Source organism: Micromys minutus (genome assembly GCF_963924665.1).
Source record: "Micromys minutus genome assembly, chromosome: 31".
In the NCBI taxonomy this organism is placed as follows: Eukaryota; Metazoa; Chordata; class Mammalia; order Rodentia; family Muridae; genus Micromys; species Micromys minutus.
The window spans coordinates 15,409,769-15,427,428 of NC_137966.1; the positions used below are offsets into that span (position 1 = coordinate 15,409,769).

General features: G+C 52.7%; 2 protein-coding genes across 3 annotated transcripts; one reads left to right on the forward strand and one right to left on the reverse strand.

The window, feature by feature from the left end:
* Nucleotides 1–282: 282 nt before the first annotated feature.
* On the forward strand, nucleotides 283–3,776 carry NUBP2 (NUBP iron-sulfur cluster assembly factor 2, cytosolic). 2 transcript variants are annotated; one of them, XM_080942089.1, is made up of 7 exons: nucleotides 283–361; nucleotides 783–901; nucleotides 1,004–1,202; nucleotides 2,027–2,181; nucleotides 2,354–2,464; nucleotides 2,728–2,797; nucleotides 3,165–3,776. In XM_080942089.1, the coding sequence occupies exons 1-7, from the start codon at nucleotides 346–348 to the stop codon at nucleotides 3,308–3,310; spliced, it is 816 nt and encodes a 271-aa protein (XP_080798215.1). In that variant the 5' UTR covers nucleotides 283–345; the 3' UTR covers nucleotides 3,311–3,776. The 2 variants fall into 2 exon arrangements, with proteins under 2 accessions (XP_080798215.1, XP_080798216.1); XM_080942090.1 differs by lacking the exon at nucleotides 283–361 and having other exon boundaries at nucleotides 987–1,202.
* Nucleotides 3,777–4,653: 877 nt separating this feature from the next.
* IGFALS (insulin like growth factor binding protein acid labile subunit) lies at nucleotides 4,654–17,562 on the reverse strand (the record flags this gene model as incomplete). Its single annotated transcript, XM_080942292.1, is given in 7 exon segments — nucleotides 4,654–6,449; nucleotides 8,006–8,025; nucleotides 8,027–8,045; nucleotides 8,048–8,077; nucleotides 8,080–8,127; nucleotides 14,621–14,710; nucleotides 17,403–17,562. Coding segments are annotated over 7 exon segments (2,163 nt in total).
* Nucleotides 17,563–17,660: the final 98 nt, after the last annotated feature.

Below are 17,660 nucleotides of genomic sequence, written 5' to 3' on the forward strand. Positions count from 1 at the left end.
CGACAGCTTCGGGCGGGGGGGGGGGGCGGGTCTCGCGAGACAGGACTGCTGTCAAGAGGCTTGCACAACCTGTCAATCCTCAAACAAAGTTTCTATTGGTCCGCGCTAGAGCGGTCAAAAATTTTTTCACATGACCATTGGACAAGTATGCGGAAGTATGTTCGTGCCCGTGGTGTCATCAACAGTTGCCAGGATCGCGACCTCTTTGGGTGATCTGATTGGCTAAAGCATGAGTGACTAACCTCTAAAAATGAGTAAGGGGCGGGCTCTTGTCATCATTGGTTCAGAGGCTCGGAAAGTTTGGATAGGAAGCGGAAGGGAGCCGCGAAAAGCAGCTATAGCGGGATGGAGGCTGCTGCTGGTGAGCGTGTGGGTCCTCCAAGCGTGAGGGGGTTGGGGAAAGCCTAAAGGCGAACTGAGTGCAAGCCCACGCCAAAGCATCCCATGTCCCCTTGTTTACTGAACCAGCGAATGACGCGGATGCACACATAGGTGGTTACAGCTGCTCTGGGTCCTCAGCCTCACACTTTGCAGAGAACTGAAACCCCTCTGTAGTCTCCCGGGTGGAGTCGTGTGCAAGTGTCGCTTAGCTGTGATGAACCACTCTGTTAGTTTCAAGTTTGAAGGTGTATAACAAGTGGGCGTTTGCATGTGCGCGTGCCTTCAGTTGCTCCACTTCAGACAGAAGTGAGACCGAGACAGATCTGGGGCTTCTAGAAGACCTACCTGGTGCCTTTGTCTTTGTCGCTCTCCCGGACACCCCAACTCCTGTTTCTCACCAGAGCCCGGAAACCTGGCCGGCGTGCGACATATCATCCTTGTTCTTTCTGGAAAGGGGGGCGTCGGAAAAAGTACCATCTCCACGGAGTTGGCCCTGGCGCTGCGTCACCAGGGCAAGAAGGTAAGGCCCTCACCAGGGTTGACAACCTCTTTCATTATTGTCCCTAGCTCCCAACAAGCTTGGCAGGCTTCTTTCCATCCGTCAGCATCCTCCTCCTTGCAGGTGGGGATCCTAGATGTGGACCTGTGCGGTCCCAGCATACCACACATGCTCCGTGCACAAGGCAAGGCAGTGCACCAGTGTGACAATGGCTGGGTGCCTGTCTTTGTGGATCAGGAGCAGAGCATCTCCCTTATGTCTGTGGGCTTCCTGCTGGAAAACCCTGATGAGGCTGTGGTGTGGAGAGGTCCCAAGAAACATGGTAAGAACTTAGTGAGAAGCAATCCCCCAGCCGTCTCCTCGGTGCCTCATTACCGAGGCTACTTTCCCTGCTCTCATGCCTACTGCCTTTGGATAAAGCCAGAAGCCAGTCCTGGCCTCTTGGTGTCTCTGTTCTGTTGGAATGCTTACAATACTCATACATGCCCACCCTTCAGGATGTACATGCCTCTGTGTTTCTGAGTATCCTCCTGCAGCCTATGACAACTGTATCAGCCCCTGGATGGAGAGTGTGACATGTGACCAAGATCAAGGGAGAAGCTGGGTTTGGCATTTGTTGTGAAGCCATCAGCCACTCCTTAGTTAGGAAGAGATCTCTCTCCTGAGAACCCTCCCCACCCGCCCTCACTCAACCCAAGGGCCTGAGGCCACACAGTGTGTAGTGGACCCAAGTGCTGAGCTTCAAGCGGGTTTAAGCCATCATGGATGTAGTGAGAAGCTACCTGGGAAGAAGAAGACACTTAGAGTCAATGGCTAGCTGCTCCTGAATGCGCTATCGAGGAGCTTTGTGCCAGGGCATTTTCTCTGGGCTTGAGGGCACAGGGGCCCTTAGGAGAGTCAAGGTGGCATCCTCACCAGGGGACTTCAAGGGAGTTGACTACAGCCCTGCCAGGTGGGATGTGGAGATAGTTGAGTGCTCCAGGTGATAAGGCCTCTGAAAAGCAAGGAGTGCTCGTGGGAGCCCAGGGGCTCTGCCTTGTTAGCTCGAAGATCAAGTGGACCCTGGATCCTGGGCTGAACAAGGTGAGCCTTCCCTTTCCTAACCCTTTCTCAAGGATTTACTATGGGGCTCTGGGGTCTTTGCAGCACTGATAAAACAGTTTGTGTCTGACGTGGCCTGGGGAGAGCTGGACTTTCTGGTTGTGGACACACCTCCAGGGACTTCTGATGAGCACATGGCCACTGTGGAAGCCCTGCGTCCGTATAAGCCCCTTGGGGCTCTTGTGGTCACTACACCACAGGTACTACTGACATCTCTTCCAGCCCTACCTGGGCATGGATGTGGGCGTGTGTGTGAGTGTGTGTGTGTGGGGGGTCAACCTGGTTGGGTTTAGAATGGGCCATGTTCCTTGCTGGTTACTTGGTTCTCGGCTGCTCTGTGGCTGACTGGCCCTTCCTCGCTCTGATCCACAGGCAGTGTCTATTGGGGATGTGAGGCGGGAGCTGACCTTCTGTAAGAAGACTGGGCTGCAGGTGATAGGGGTCATAGAGAACATGAGCGGCTTCGCCTGCCCGCACTGCGCTGTGAGTCTTGGAAGATGGGTAGGCAGTTTGAAGGGCTGAGGGGGAATAAGATGGGTCTGGCAGTCAGGGACTTTGAGAAAGTAGGTCTGTTGTCCACAGGCCCATTGTCAGTAAGTAACTTTGTGGATAGAGAGGACTCTGTTACTGGGCATTCTCCCTGGACCACTTGTAGGTCTCACCCTGGCCATGAGCCTCACATGGTGAGGGGGGTCTCATCATGGTGAGGGGGTCCGAGCTGGACCCTCACAGCGCTTGTCTCCTAGGAGTGCACCAACGTCTTCTCCAGCGGCGGTGGGGAGGAGCTGGCCCGGCTGGCTGGCGTTCCCTTTTTAGGTGAGTGTCAGGAACAGGCCATCTGGGGCTGCCCAACATACTGCTCCATCTTTGGGAGCGTGCGTGTCAGGGACACCAGGCTCCTACCACTTGTCCCACGCTGTTCCAAGTGGGAGGTCATGGGGAGCCAAGCTTGAGGTTCTGAAAGTAGATGGTCAGCTGACACTCCTTACCTGTGCTGCAGGCTTCCGCTAGGCCCCTTGTTTGTGCACATGCACAGTGTAATGGGGAGATCAGATTGTGAGGGAATCACTCATCTTCTGCCTCGTGGGTCCTGGATATTGAACCTGGCTTATCGGGCTTGGCAGCAAGCACCTTTAGCCATTGAGCCATTTTGTCAGCCCTTTCCTGGCTTTTGTTGTTGCAGGTTCTGTTCCCCTGGATCCCCAGCTTACCAGGAGCTTGGAGGAGGGGCGTGACTTCATCCAGGAGTTTCCCAAAAGCACTGCATATTCCGCACTCTCGTCCATAGCCCAGAAAGTTCTGCACAGGATGCCTGCTCTGCGCTCCTGACAGCCTCACAGCCTTCTGGTGCTGTGGGCTCTGTTCTCAGCCTACAGGGATTTTGGGAACAGAGGTCTTAAGGACTGTCTTGGGACCTGTAGTTGCTGGCCTGGGCAACAGCTGGTATATGTGATTTACGTCATGCAGAGGTCTCCTCCGGCTTCCAGGCTTTTTTCAGCCCTAGTCACTTGTGCCCCAAGTCAGCAGGCTGCTGTAGCAGCCACGCCACACAGGAGCTGGCCAGTACTTTATCATCCCGACTGACCCTGAGTGCTCACCCGTGCTGTGCTGTGAGCCTTATGTAACACAGTGTGGTTTGCAGGTATATCTGGTAACTTTACAGAAAGAACCCTGCTGTTAAACATATATCACCCATCTTGTGAAGAACCCAGCATCCAAACAAACCCTCTGTCCTCAGCAAGATGGCTCTTGATGCCCTGCATTTCGTGGCTGGAACAAGCAGTATTAGTAAAGACATAAAGGGCCTGAAGATGTGGTGAGGGTGTCTGTCTTGTTTTGGAGGATGGGGGTTGGCATGTGTGTTTTCAGAAACCCATGGAGTCTGCTAGCACATGCCTGGGACCACTGGGCACAGTAAGCTGAGCATTCAAGCGTGAGCTGAGGCACAAAGGCCCTCCCTCCTCCTTCCTAGAAAAGTCAGGAAGGAAAGTAGATGCTGGCCTGTTAGTTTCTTCCTGGGGCAAAGCTGAGATCTTCAAGGGAGACTGGGGGCCTGTGGTCAGATGCAGTCCTGAACTGCTCCCATCCCCAACACGCACTAAAAGTAGTGTGCAGGTGTGGTAACCCCCACCCCTGTGTGCTGACTTGGGATCTGGACCCCAGTGTAGTGCCCTGAGGGTGGGATGCAGTGTCTGGAAGGGGGGCTGGGGTAAATACCTGCAGTTCCTGGGTTGGAGAAGAAGGCCCTAAGAAGCCCAGGAGGAAATGGGCAGGATCTGGTGCAAATGAAGTGGGACCCATGTTCTCAACCCCAGGAATCTCCGACTGAGCTCAGGCAGAACTAAGGAGAGATGGGGCAGGGAAAAAGGACAGGGAGACCTTCCCCAAGTTCACATGCTAGGTCACACGCCATGCTTTGTATTTGCTTTTAATTGTTGGCAGCAGCGAGTGCTGCGGAGCACCTCACCCCCTTTGGGCCCTTGGGCACTTGTCCTGTGCCCATCCATCTTAGACCATGCAGCTTCCAGACTGCCTGCTTCCAGGAAGTGAGCAGCCAGGACCTGTCCCCGAGAGACGGCTGGGTATTCGAGAGTCAGCTTATTCTGGTAACAATGAGACCTGGCCAGGAGGCAGTGTTTGGCCAGACCAGGCCAATAAGTAGCCAGGGTCAGTCAGCAGTGCACAAAATGTGTTTCACTAATGTCTCGTAGGTCGAGGCCTGAGACATCAGCAGGACCAGCACAAGTGATGTTGTTGTAGGTGTATACCGGTTGGCAGTCATCTCCCTCACAGACAGTCTGCACAAAGCGGGGGACAATGCCAGGGTTCTGCAAGGCAAAGTCACGAAGTGCCTTGAGGGGACAGCTGCAGTCCCAGGGGTTGTCATCAAGCCACAGGCGCTCCAGGCCGGGCTGTGGCGAAAAGGTCTGCAAGGAGTTATTCCTGAGGCTGAGGTAGCGAAGCCGCCCCAGAGATGAGAAAAGACCTTCAGTCAGTGTCTCCAGGCGGTTGTGTGAGATGTCCAACCAGAAGGCCCGCTGCAGAGGGCCCAGGACATCCTCAGATAGCATTGTCAGTTGGTTGTAAGACAGAAGCAGATACTCTAGCTGGCCCAGGCCCTGGAAAAGCTGGCGGGGCAGGTGTGTGAGCTGGTTGGTGGTAAGATCGAGTTCCAGGAGCTCCGAGAGGCCTGCCAGGCTCTGTTCCTCGATGCTGGAGATGCTGTTGTCCCTGAGGAAGAGCCTCCGCAGCCCTGAGAGGCCATCGAAAGTGTGCAGGCGGATGTGGCCCAGGCAGCTGTGCTCCAGGTGCAGACTGTGCAGTTTGCTCAGACCCTGGAACACCCTCTCCGGGAGGCTCCTCAGACAGTTGCCAGAGAGATTCATAACAGCCACGTTGAAGAGGCCAAAGAAGGCGCCCACCTTGACCTCACGGATCTGATTGTCGTTGAGCGTCAGTACCTCCAGCTGCCCCAGGCCCTCAAATGTCTTCTCACCTAACTGCCTGATACGATTGTGGCCAAGCTGCAGTTCCTCCAGGAAGTGTAGGTCTTTGAAAGTACGCGGCCGCAAGCTAGTGATCGCATTGTGGGCCAGGCGCAGGACATGCAGACCCAGCAGGCCTGGGAAGGTGTCCTCCAGGAGGCCAGCCAAATGGTTGTGTGACAGGTCCAGCCAACGCAGTGCCTTCATGCCCAGGAAGGCACGGGGGGCCACGGCTGTAATGAGGTTGCGGTCCAGGTACAGCTTCTGCAGCCTGGGCAAATGTATAAAGACATTAGCTTTGATGCTGCGGAGCGCATTCCTGCTCAGATCCAGCTCCCGCAGCTCGCCCAAGCCACAGAAGAGTGCAGGCTGCAGGTACGTTAGTTTGTTGCCAGCCAGCACCAGCTCACGGAGGTTACCTAGTCCCTGGAACACTCTGTCAGGCAGGACCACCAGGCTGTTCCACCCCAGGTTGAGGTCCCAAAGGTGACTGAGGCCCTGGAACGGCCTTTCTTCCAGCCGGCCCAGGAGGTTGTTGCTCAGACTGAGTGAAGCCAGATTTGGCGTGTATACGAACAAGCCCACAGCCAGGCCCCGGAGCAGGTTCCGTTCCAGATGCAGATGGTAGAGATTCTGCAGGCCCAGCAGGGCCCGTGGTTCCAGGCTCCTCAGCCAGCTGCCCTGCAGATTGAGAAAGTTCAGGCTGGACAGGTTCTGGAAGGCCGCTGAGGGGATGGAGGAGAGGTTGTTGCTGTCAAGCCACAGGGCCCTGGCGCTGACTGGGATTCCATCGGGCAGCTGTGTGAGGTTCCTTGAACTGCAAAAGATGCTGAGCTCGTCTGTGTAGTCGTCATAGCTGCAGGTACAGGTGACAGGGCACTGGGGGTCCTCGGCATCTGCTGATGCTCCAGGATCTGTCCCCTGCAGGTAACAGGGGCCAAGTGCCACCCAGAAAGCCAGAAGCACCACCAGGGCTGGGCTTCCTGTGGGGAGAAGGGCTTGGCAAGGAGGTGCCCAGAGGACTGTGCCCTAGGATGGGAGCCAAACCCTAGCCCTCAGCTACTGTGAGAGGGATACCTTCCCACTTTGATACCAGGTAGACACTGGTGACAACCAGGTCCTGTCCCATGAAGCCACTTCACTTTTCCAACCCACGGAATAGCAGGTAGTGGTCCACATCCCACGGCAAGGGCACCGAGGGCTTAGCTCTTCCGTTTTACCCTGGCTTTACAGGCAACCTGGGCCCTGGCCACTAGGCAGTCTGTGTCCTCTGGGGGATACACAGGAGCCAGGCTGAGAAACGGAATCGAGGTGCTGGCCAAGATCTGACTGTCCCAGAATATTCTGGGATAGGCCCGAGTCGCGTATTCATTCGTAGTCCTCATGACTGGACAGAAAGCTGGCGTTTCCTACCTGTTAGGCCCCATATGGGTGAAACACACTTTATTTGCTCCAGTATATGAAAGCGATAGCCCTTGCTGGTAGAAGAATGGGGGTGGGGGGGTCTAGACAACCATCCAACCAGGCGTCAAATCACACCAGCCCGCCAGTACCTTAATTCTAATCTACCTCGGGGGTATGCTGAGAGCACGCCAGATCAAGCTGGGCAGGACAACGCCGTTCCGCACCTGCGCAGTTTGTGTCTGGCGTGACTGCGTAGTGGTGGTTTGGAAGGGAGACTCAGTGGGGACAGCCCTAGGCATTGTGGCACACACCAAAGGCAGAGAAGGAATAAGAAAGACGTTTTCTGATTCACCCAGGGCCAGGCCCTTAAGAGGAGCAAGCGGTAGCTAGAAAGATCGCAGGCATGTGCGGCACACTATCTCAGCAAGCTCTGATGGGATTTTGAGGAGTGCTGAACCCCATTCCTGCACCTCGTGCCCAGGGGTGAGGTACTTGTTTCCTCTGCCTGCCCTGCCTTCACTTGGCCCTTTCCCTGGGGGCCGCCACCGAGGGAAAAAGTCACAGAGACCCTCTGGTGCCAGAAATTGTTGTATCCGAGACCCAACCCAGAACCCCCACCAGCCCACCCTGAGTTAAGCCTACTGCGGCTCCTCCCAGTGGGCACAGGGCTGGGGACAGCTACCCTCAGAGCAAGTGGCAGGGGTTACGGGTTCCTCACCTGTCCTCAGGGCCATTGTTCCTTGTACAGAGCTGGCTGCAGGCAGGCAGTGAGCAAGGACTGTCTACAGTACTGGCTGCTGCCCTGTGGATTTCCCCACTGCTGTAGCTGGCAGCTCCCAGCTGGCCCTGCCCCACACTCAGCTCCTTTAACCCTCTCGTGCTGGGCAGCTAGTCTCAGCAGCAGCTCTCCTGGGTGCAGATGGTGCAGGGGACGGATTCTTGGTCTGCCCTAAAGTCTCCCTCAGGGGAGAAGTGGGCTCTTAAAAGCCACCCCTGCTGGTGTTGGAGGTAGAGGCTTGGTGGAGTTGGTCTTCCAGGATTGGTGCTCAAGGTAGGTGCAGTGGGGCCTGTCTCCCAGGAGGTTCCGCCAAAGTGAGGGGAGCTCCCGGCTTATCCTGGGAATCCCCCGACTCACCCCTATACTGAGCAGATGACTGTCAGGATTAAGCAGTTTTACCGGCTCCTAAGGCCTTGCCTGTACTTCTCGCTGTCTGACCTGGGGTTTCCTAGGCCTGAGCGGGGGCCCACCATTTGTGCCTCCCAGCCCAGGGGTTTGTCCCAGGCCCAGTCTCAGCCCTTCTGTGACCTCTAGGTCAGCTGATGTCTGGCTACTGCTCCTCCCCCAGGGCCTCTTCTAGGAACACCTGGCAGGGCCACCAGCTAGCTACCTCATGTTTGCTCTCCCAAGCACAGTCCTCCTAGGAAAGGCTGGCTGGCAGGAAGACAGTGGGGCACCTGAGAGTCAGAGCCAGCGTCTACTGGCCTCTGCAATATGGAGGACCTAACTACCTGCTACCTCATTGTGTGCAAAGACCCCGGGGTAAACATGCTGCCCCTGGGGGAGGAAGAAGGGCTGCAGTTGGATCCCTCGAGCTGGTCCTGGCTCCACTCACCCTGCCAGAGCCACATCTTGGCTTCCTCCTCCAGGGCCTGAGAGCTGTGACCTGCCGGACACTCCAAAGCTCAGCAAACCCTGCCTTGAGCTCTGTCCCTTTGCCCTGCTCAGATGGTGGGAACGTACACGGGAGGGGCCAGGAAAGGTAGTGCTGGGTTTCAGGAAGGAGGGCTTCTCCGGGATTGGGGGAGAGTGGGAGCCATCTCTAATTAAGCAGAGGAAGTGGGCAGGTCTGGGAGGGTCAGGGGACCATGGCTCCCACCACGTCTAGGGCATTTTCCAGGTTATCCCTCAGCCTCTTTTCTGAGAAATTATAGATCGACAGGGAGGGAGTCTCCGCCCAGAGCCACAGAGCAGTTTACACAGCAAAACTGCGGCCTCAGCAGGGCTGTGGGGCCAGTGGCCGGCCTCTGTTGGGAACAGGGGCCAGCAGCTGTACCCATGAGTCCTGTGGGTCCCTGCTGGACTGGGATCTCCTCCTGCCTACTCCAAGCCCTGCTTTCTGTGGTGTGGAAACCTTGACAGGTTTCCGAGAGTCTGCTTAGACCCAAGTCAGCCTTCTGAGGGTCGCAGCCACACAGCACAGGAACACAAGGCTCAGCCACTGAAGAGCCCCTCCCCCGCCCCCATTCCCAACAACCCCACTATCCAGTTTTGCCTCCTAGTACCATACCTGGTCCCTGTGTCTAGCCAAGACTATGCCGACAGACACAGAGCACACCCCATGTGTTGTTTCTTCAGACATCATCCAAGTGAACAGTAGCCATCACGGGGCCTCTGCCCTGGCTGGACACTCAGCGCCTCCCTCTAGGGCCACACACAGTGAGGCTGCGAGTGAGGACTTCGGAGGCCGGAAGGGCACGCGGGTGCTTGTGTGGTGGCGGCACTTGAGTGTCCACAGGGAAATGTGTGTCTTCCCTAACACTGTCTGCACACTGCCTGCTGGTGGACGCCCATCCATCGTACATGGTTTTCCGGATTGCTGGTGAGGCCGAACACCCTGAAGCTCTCCAACTACCAAACACGGAGGTTTTGGATATTTATTGGATCTTTGAGACAGGGTTTCTCTGTGTAACATCCCTGGCTGTCCTGGAACTCACTCTGTAGATCAGGCTGGCCTCGAACTCACACAGTCCTCCTGCGTCTGCCTTCTGAATGCTGGGGTTAAAGACAAGCGACATGCAGCACTTCCTGCCTAGCTCCTTTTTTTTCTTTTCTTTCTTTCCTTTTTGAGAAGATGGCCTCAAACTCCTGCTTTTCCTGCCTCTACTTGCCAGCCTGTGTCACCTTGCTGAGGCTTCTTTTACATTTCTGTGACAAGACACTGTGCAGTTCAGACTGGGCTCAACTTCACGATGATCCTCTTGCCTCAACCCTCAGCATGCTGGACTTATACACATCTCCCACAGCCGGTCAGTCCTTCACCATTTTGAAATGTCCTTTGATTGATCAGACTAGAGTTTTGAGTCCGTTTGCATTTGGACCTAAACATATTCCTTTTAGGTGCTTTTTATCATCATTTTGGTTGCTTTCCACAGTCCACATGGTGACATCGGTCAGGATCAGGAACAGCTCGGGTTTCATTCTCTCCTTCCTTAGCACCAAGGTCAGATGCGCTGCGCTCGTACACCCCTCCCCCTTCACCATCACTGCTCCTCCTGCCTGAGTCCTCAGAACCAGGACTTTCCACTGTCAACTGCGCAGCTCTGGTTCTACAGGTGTTGCCATACATGCCAACATCTGGGGGTGGGGTGACGAACCCAAGTGAATGACCAGTTTGATTTCTCCATACTCCGAGTCCAGTCTGTGGTGTCCTCAGTGATGGGGTCTTACTGGAAGAAGATGTTGACAATAACATAGAATCCTTGGGTATCTGTAGAAGAGTTCTCTCTCTCTCTCTCTCTCTCTCTCTCTCTCTCCCTCCCTCCCTCCCTCCCTCCCTCCCTCCCTCCCTCCCTCCCTCCACCCACACACCCAACCCATCTATCTATATATCTCTATTTCTTTGGTTTTGTTGTTTTTTTCTAAGACAAGATATCTGTGTAGCCATAACTGTCCTGGAAGTCACTATGTAGACCAGGCTGACCTTGAGTTCTTAGAAACCCACCCACCTCTGCCTCCCAAGTGCTGGTCTATTGGGCCTTATTGGTCAACACCCCACAAAGAGGTAACACATCCCTGGTACCGGAGTTTTCATTTGCTAGTCTAGTTGGGGTGTTCTGCCCTTTGATGGGCAGCTCCATCAACACTAATTGTTTTAATTTATGTGTGTGAACGTTTTGCCTCCAGATATGTCTGTGCAGCAAAGTGCGTGCCTGGTGCCTTTGGAGGCCAGAAAAATGGCAGCTGATCTCCTAAAACTGAAGTTGAGACAGTTGTGCAGTGCCAAGTGGGGACTGGAAATGAACTCTCTGGGGAGAAGCCAGCACTCCGACTGCTGAGCTGTCTCCAGTACTCTTGCTCTCTTTCCGGAATCTTCTATGGCAGTAGGGTTCCATATGGCATTTTCAAGAAACCTGTAGTATTAGTTCTCCTCCCTATAGTCTCTTCTTTACATCCCGTTCCCCACCCCAAGCCACCCCTTTGTGGTGGCTTGAATATACTTGGCCCAGGGAGTGGCACTATTAGGAGACGTGGCCTTGTAGGAAGTGTGTCACTGTAGGGGTGGACAAAGAGACCCTCCTCCTAGCTGCCTGGAAGTCAGTTTTCTCTGCTGGCTACAGTCATATCAAGATGCAGAACTCTCAGCTCCTTCTCCAGCACCATGTCTGCCTGCACACCGCCATGCTTCCCACCATGATGATGATGATGGACTGAACCTCTGGAACTGTAAGCCAGCCCTGAGAATTCTGTTTCTTCTTCCTCCCTTTGTGACCTTGTTTGGTAAATCTAAAAGTCTCACCTCTGTCTCCCTGCCCAGGCATTGGCTGTTCGTAACTTTATTAACCAATCAAAAACAACTGGGGACAGTGATCCTTAGCATCTGGGTGTGTAGATTCCCGTGTGATTTTGGGTGCCGAGTTAAGACAAACCATTAGAACCAGTCTCCAACAGAGACCCTTCTTGCTCCATTATCTGATTCAGGGGCTCAGTCTTATCTCCAGATCCTTGATCCATTTAGAGTTTTGTACAGGATAGTCAGTAAGAATCAAGTTTCATGTAACTATCCAATCTGACCCTCACTGTTTATTGGTGATGCTATAGTTTCAAGTGTGTAGTTTTGGCCTCTATTTTAAAAAAAGGATCAAAAGATCATAGCTGTGTGGACTTATGTCTGGGTCTCCATTTCCTTTTCATTGATCAATATGTCTGTTTTTATGTCAGTGCCGTGTCGTTATTCTTGTTTTGTTATATAACTTAAAGTCAGGAGGGTTCATTTTTTAAAACGTTGTGTGATGTTTGTTTGCGTATCACATTGTTTCTCCTCTGGCTCAAGACTTGTATGTCACCTCCAAGAACACTGCCTCACCTCTGAGCCTACATTTCCTATTAGCCCTTCCTCCAAATATCAGAATCTCAACGCTCTTTAGTTCTCCTGTGCACTGAATTAATTTACACACATCATACGAGTTTGTTCACGTTTCCTCCCATACAAGTCCAAGTGGCCCAGCTCATCTGGTGAGAAGACTCTTCTTGGCATCCAAAGGAAAATCAAATGGCCACCAGCATAACGGTTTATTCTCCATTTGGCTTCAGAGCCTGGTGGCCAGCCGTGTCCTTGCAGACTTTGAATGTCATGGCTGCATTCTCTAGTCTCTAGAACCTTGTGCTTTTCCAAGGTTGTTTTGGGTCATCTGGGTTGAATCACTGTACAATTTTGAAGGCTGCTTGTTATTTTCTCAAACACATGCTAAGGATTTTGCTGGGGGCTGCACTTTATCTGTAGATGAGTTTGTGGAGAGCCAGTATCTTAGTGAGTGGTCTTCTCGGTGAGCCTGGCCAATCTCACTCGCTTGCCCATTGGTTTTGTTCATTCATTTCTCTTAACACTGCCATTGTCCGTGTGTCAACCTTACACTTGGATAAAGTGCTTCCTTGGTATTTTATTAGTTTTGATGCTACTGAGAGAGGAACTGCTTTTGCTTCAGTCTTGGATTACTGGTGTAGGGACAGTGCATTTACTCTCATCTTACAACCCAGCTTGTTCACAGAGGGAAACAGTGTTCCTTAGGATTTGCTGTGTAGGGCACTTACCTTCTCCTAGTTGTTTGTGAAACCCTGGCAAGCCTTCTAATGTGAGAAGGATTAAGTCATATGCCATTAACTTTGGTGCTGGCTGCACCGTTCTCACAAATTCTAGAAAGCAGAATAATAAATCAGACATGTCCATGTCCTGATCCCTGGGATCCTTGACCATTACAAAGCAGAAGAAATTGGCCTTAGTGAGAGCTCCCAGGCAAGGCCAAGGGAAACGCAGGGTCCTGGGGAGGAAGAGAGATTCTGATGGGGAGGCTGAATCAGGACTCAAACAGGGTCTCCAGCTTTGTAGGGAGGCGTCTAAGAATCTGCAGGTCAATGACACGTTCCTAGAGCCTTCAGGAGTGCAGCCCTCCTGACACCCAGTGAGAGCCATGTCAGCTGCCAACCTCCAAACTGTAAGATGGTAAACTTGTGTGGTCTGACGTCAGCAAGGTCACTGGTTAAAGCACACAGGGGCTTTTTTCAGCCAGTGTTTGTGGAGCTGTTCTGTAAGTCAGTGTTGGACTTTGCCAACATTCTTCTGAGATGATCCTGTTGGCGTGTTCTTTACTCACGTTGCCTGCTGCCTTGGCTGATGTTTAACTTGACACAGCTGAGGCAGATCCCACATGGCCACGGTATATAATGTTGCTGAGCTTGAATCTGGGTTGGTTGGTGAGATTAAGGATTTTTGTCTTTGTGTGCGTGATATCCTTCCTGGGCTTTAGTGTGATTTCCTGGGTTGGGAGCAGCCCCTCTGTATTCTGAAACGTCTTTGTATGTCTGACGTTACTGACAGGATGCACCAATGAAGCCATATGGCCTCTGCTCTCTGTGGAAGACTTCAGTTGTGTTCCAAATCCAACTTTAAAGACAGGCTTGTGTTGATGCAAGAAGATCATGAGTTTGAAACCAGTCTCAGCTACAGAGAGACTCAGTGTCAATCAAATAACCCCACCGCCACGTCTGGCCATGTTGCCCAAGATGGCCTCTAGCAAGTAGCCTCCCAAGTAGCTGACAGGCACATACCACCCCAGTTCATTATTTTTTAGCCAGTTGCAGTGATTTGCGTCTTTCTAGGGATTTATCCATTTTATTTTCATTTTTCTCCTAGAACTCCCTCATCAACCCTGGTGACTCCCATATGAATAAGAGTGATTTCCTTCCCCACGACTTTTGTAATTTATATCTTTAAGTTTGGTCCATGGTCGGTCAGAGTTTTTCCATCTCTTCAAAGAACTTCTTTCTGTTTTACAAATTTCCACTCTTTTTTGAGGGTGGGCTGTTATTGAGACAGGTCTCACTCTATAGCTCAGTGTATTCCCTGATTCACTCTGTACCCGAGGCTGGCCCAAACCCTAAGCAATGTTTCTTCTTTAGTCTTTGCTGGGATGCAACTGTGGGCCCAAGCATTGAGTTAAATGCCTCATTCATTCTGGGGATGGGCTGAGCCTTGCACGTGCTCAGTAAGTGTCTATCCCTGAGCTTTAGACCCCAGCCTTTCCTTTTGATCATTCAAGTTTCATTGGTTTTCTTGTTAAGGTAAAGCCTGCATATGAGACTCCCCCCCCCCCCATAGGTATTTAAAGCTATAAAATTGTTAGGACTAAAAATAGAGCTAAAAGGTTGAATACTTGCCTGGGGTGTGTGAGGCCCTAGGTTCAATCCCAGCACTGCCCCACACCACCCCATATAATATATACATTATAAAAATATATTATATGTAGATGTATCTCCTCTCAGCACTGTTTGTTGCTTTATGTATTTTCCTTTTTCACTCCTTGACTTTAGTGTTCAGAAATGTTTATTGCTGTTCTCTAATTGTACTTGGTTAGAGAACACACTACTTCAGCCTCTGGGAGTTGGTGTATGGGACATGATCTGTCCCAGAGAATGTCTGTGGACATCTAAGTGGTGATTCCGCTTCTGTTGAATGACATTGGCATCTCTAGTTACTGTGGCTGGGCGAGTCTCTGAGCTCTGGGGACTGGGCCCCGTCTTCTACCCACTCGCACAAGTCCTCAGGGGACAGCGGGGAACCAATGACTGGTGAGACAGGGCAGCAGCCAGGGCGTCCAGAGCAAACAGACTGCACTGTGGGACCGAAGAAGAAGAAAACAATGTCTTCTACACCCAGCCGCTGCCAGTGGCTCTCAGGGAGATCATAGATGGGAGAGCAGAGATTGTACCTGCCCTCTGACACTCACACAGAAGGAAGGGCCCTGAGTGGGTCTGGTGTTAGTGCTGGCCCCACCCCCACCCCCTGCTGGCCGATCCAACTCTTTATTCTCATCCTGGCCTTTGTTTCCCCTGAAGACACAAAACACTCATCCACACTGGTGGGCAGGCCAGAAGTCCGTCTCTTCCAGCCAGACACCAGTGACTAGGAGTTCAGGTCATGAGGGACGGGAACACAGAGTACACCAGGTGCCTTCCAGCTGTGGGGTACGTGGCAGGGATGGACCCAGAGCTACAGTTGAAATGGCTCCTTGTGTGACTTTCACCTCAGTTTAATTTTGTTTTTGTTTTGAGACATGATCTCTCTAGGTAGCCCTGGCTCTCCTGCAACTTGCTCTGTAGACCAGGCTGTCCTCGAACTCACAGGTACTTCTGGCTCTGCCTCCTAAGAGCTGGGATTAAAGGTGTGCGGCACCACCTGGACGCTGTCATTGTGGATTTGCAGCTATCGTGGGATTCAGACTAGAACGCTAACAGATCTCATCCAGCCAATGAAATAAAGACTTAGGAGCAGAAAATATGTACAGTTCACATATCAAAGAACAGTTAACAGACTCAAGAGGGGGTGTGCACGAGGGAGTGGTAGGTCTTAAAACCAGGACTGCAGACCACAACAGCTTTAGGTGCACGTGCTCCCTCTGTGCTCCTGCCTTCTAGGCCCCTCCTTGTCTGCCTCATTTCTGACCTCTGCTTAGCTTGATTTTCTTGGCAATACCGCACTGTCACGAGGTGAATGGTCTGCCTCCAGATTTCCCAACCTGCACCTCGTCCCAAAGAGTCTGTTGACCCTTCCTATCGCCGAAATCTACAACTCACGCCCCACCACGGGTGAGTCTCCTGAGCCATCACTGTGCGGAAGTCAAGAGTCCTGGTGGAACAGGAGGTTTGATTTTTTTCAATTAAGTTTGCTCGTGGATAGCTTTGTGCTTATATATCAGGATATGTATATGTATACACACACAGAGAGATATATACATGCTTTGTTGTTTCGGTTTTGTGAGACAGGGTTTCTCTGTGTAGCCCTGGCTGTCCTAGGACTCACTCTGTAGAGCAGGCTGGGATTAAACGCATGTGCCACCACAGCCAGGCTTACATATGCATCCTTGTCCCTCTCACCTCAGCCTCCTTCACCCCACTCCTGCTTGCATAGCGCCCCCCAGCCCCTTTCCCACACATTTACACAAACATTCCTTCTTGGGTGAGGCTTCCTGGCCATTGGAGCTGGAAGGGTCACCGCGCGCGCACACGTCACATCTTCCTATTTCCTGAAGCACTGTCTCTCTGTCTCCCGTCCCCGGACAGCATGGCCTGCGTCTGCTACTCACTGACTCCCCGGGATCTCAGTGTCTGTTACCCTGCAGGTCAGGTTCCCAGGGCACCATAAAGAGTGTGTGGCTGTGGGGGGGGGACACAGACCTGCAGAGGGGGGACAGGAGCTGGAGACTCACCCCATTCCAATGGCCAGTGACTCCACCAACCACCCCACTGTGTCACAATGTGGAAACTGAGGCAGTGGTGCACACGTGCAAGGTTAAGGGAGATGTACCCAACTCTGAGGTGGCACAGCACCTCTATGCCGGGTTCTGTGATCTCATCTGCCACCCCGTCTCCATTTTAGTTTTGGCTTTTGAGACAGGGTCTCTCTAGCTGTAGCTGTGCTGAGACTCTTAGACTAGGCTGGCCTTGAACTCAGAGATTCTCCTGCCTCTACTTCCCAAATTTTGAGATTAAAGCATACACCACCAAACTCAGCTTCCAGTCTCTTTCTTTTATAATAAAGTTCTCTGAAACACTTCAGTGTCCTTTGACGCGAACAGCTATGGGGGGAAAAACCCTGAGTCCATAGCCGGTTGGTCGGAAGTATAGGTGGCTTCAGTTCTACATGTGTAGCCAAGGGACGAGGTGAGGGCATGTTGTGTCCTAAACCTTGGAATTTTACTTCCAGGCCACAGCCATCAGGACCGCAGGGCAGCGATGCAAAGGACAGCAGCTGGACAGACAGCGTAGCTGGACAGACAGCAGCTGGACAGACAGCGTAGCTGGTTGACGGTGGCTGTCACACTGAGCTGCATCACCCCGGCCTGAGCTGCACCTCCAAATCCAATCCCAGAGTTCCCCATTCTGATGAGGATGGATGCCAGGATGCTCAGAATTCTGGTGGGAACACGTGGGCCATGTGTATCCCTGGCAGTGAATAACTAAGACCCTAAAGTAATGGGCGTGTCCGGCGGGCACAGGACAAACAAGCTCGCCATCAAAGCACGGCAAATATGATGGTCCTACTCGAGCAAGCCGGACTCCAGGAATAAAAGAAATGCTTCTACAGGAATGTGTACGTGTAAACCTTGGTGATGGACGGCAGGAGGGAAGCAGAACAGGAAAAGCTATAATGAAGGACGGAGGCAGGACCAGGTCTGGGTGGCTTCCCAGGATAGTTCAACTCAGCAAACACAAAGATCCAACCTCTCCCAGAAGGAGACAGGACAAGGCAGAGGCCAACAGAAACCATGAACACCCTCGACAACGGGCTCCAGGCTGCTCAGGGAAGGAGGCCAGCGCAACACTTGCTGAGAATCCAGGACACCGAGCACAGCCTCCATGGCGGCCAACCCAGAAGCGGCCTGCCCTAGAGACCGGCCTTGGAACATGGCCAGCTTCATGTACACCAGAACATGCCACGCTGAAGTCCAGGCTTCAGGCCCAAACTGGATGTCATGTGACCATAGGACCCTAAAGTTAGAGACTGTAGAGCCAAAGA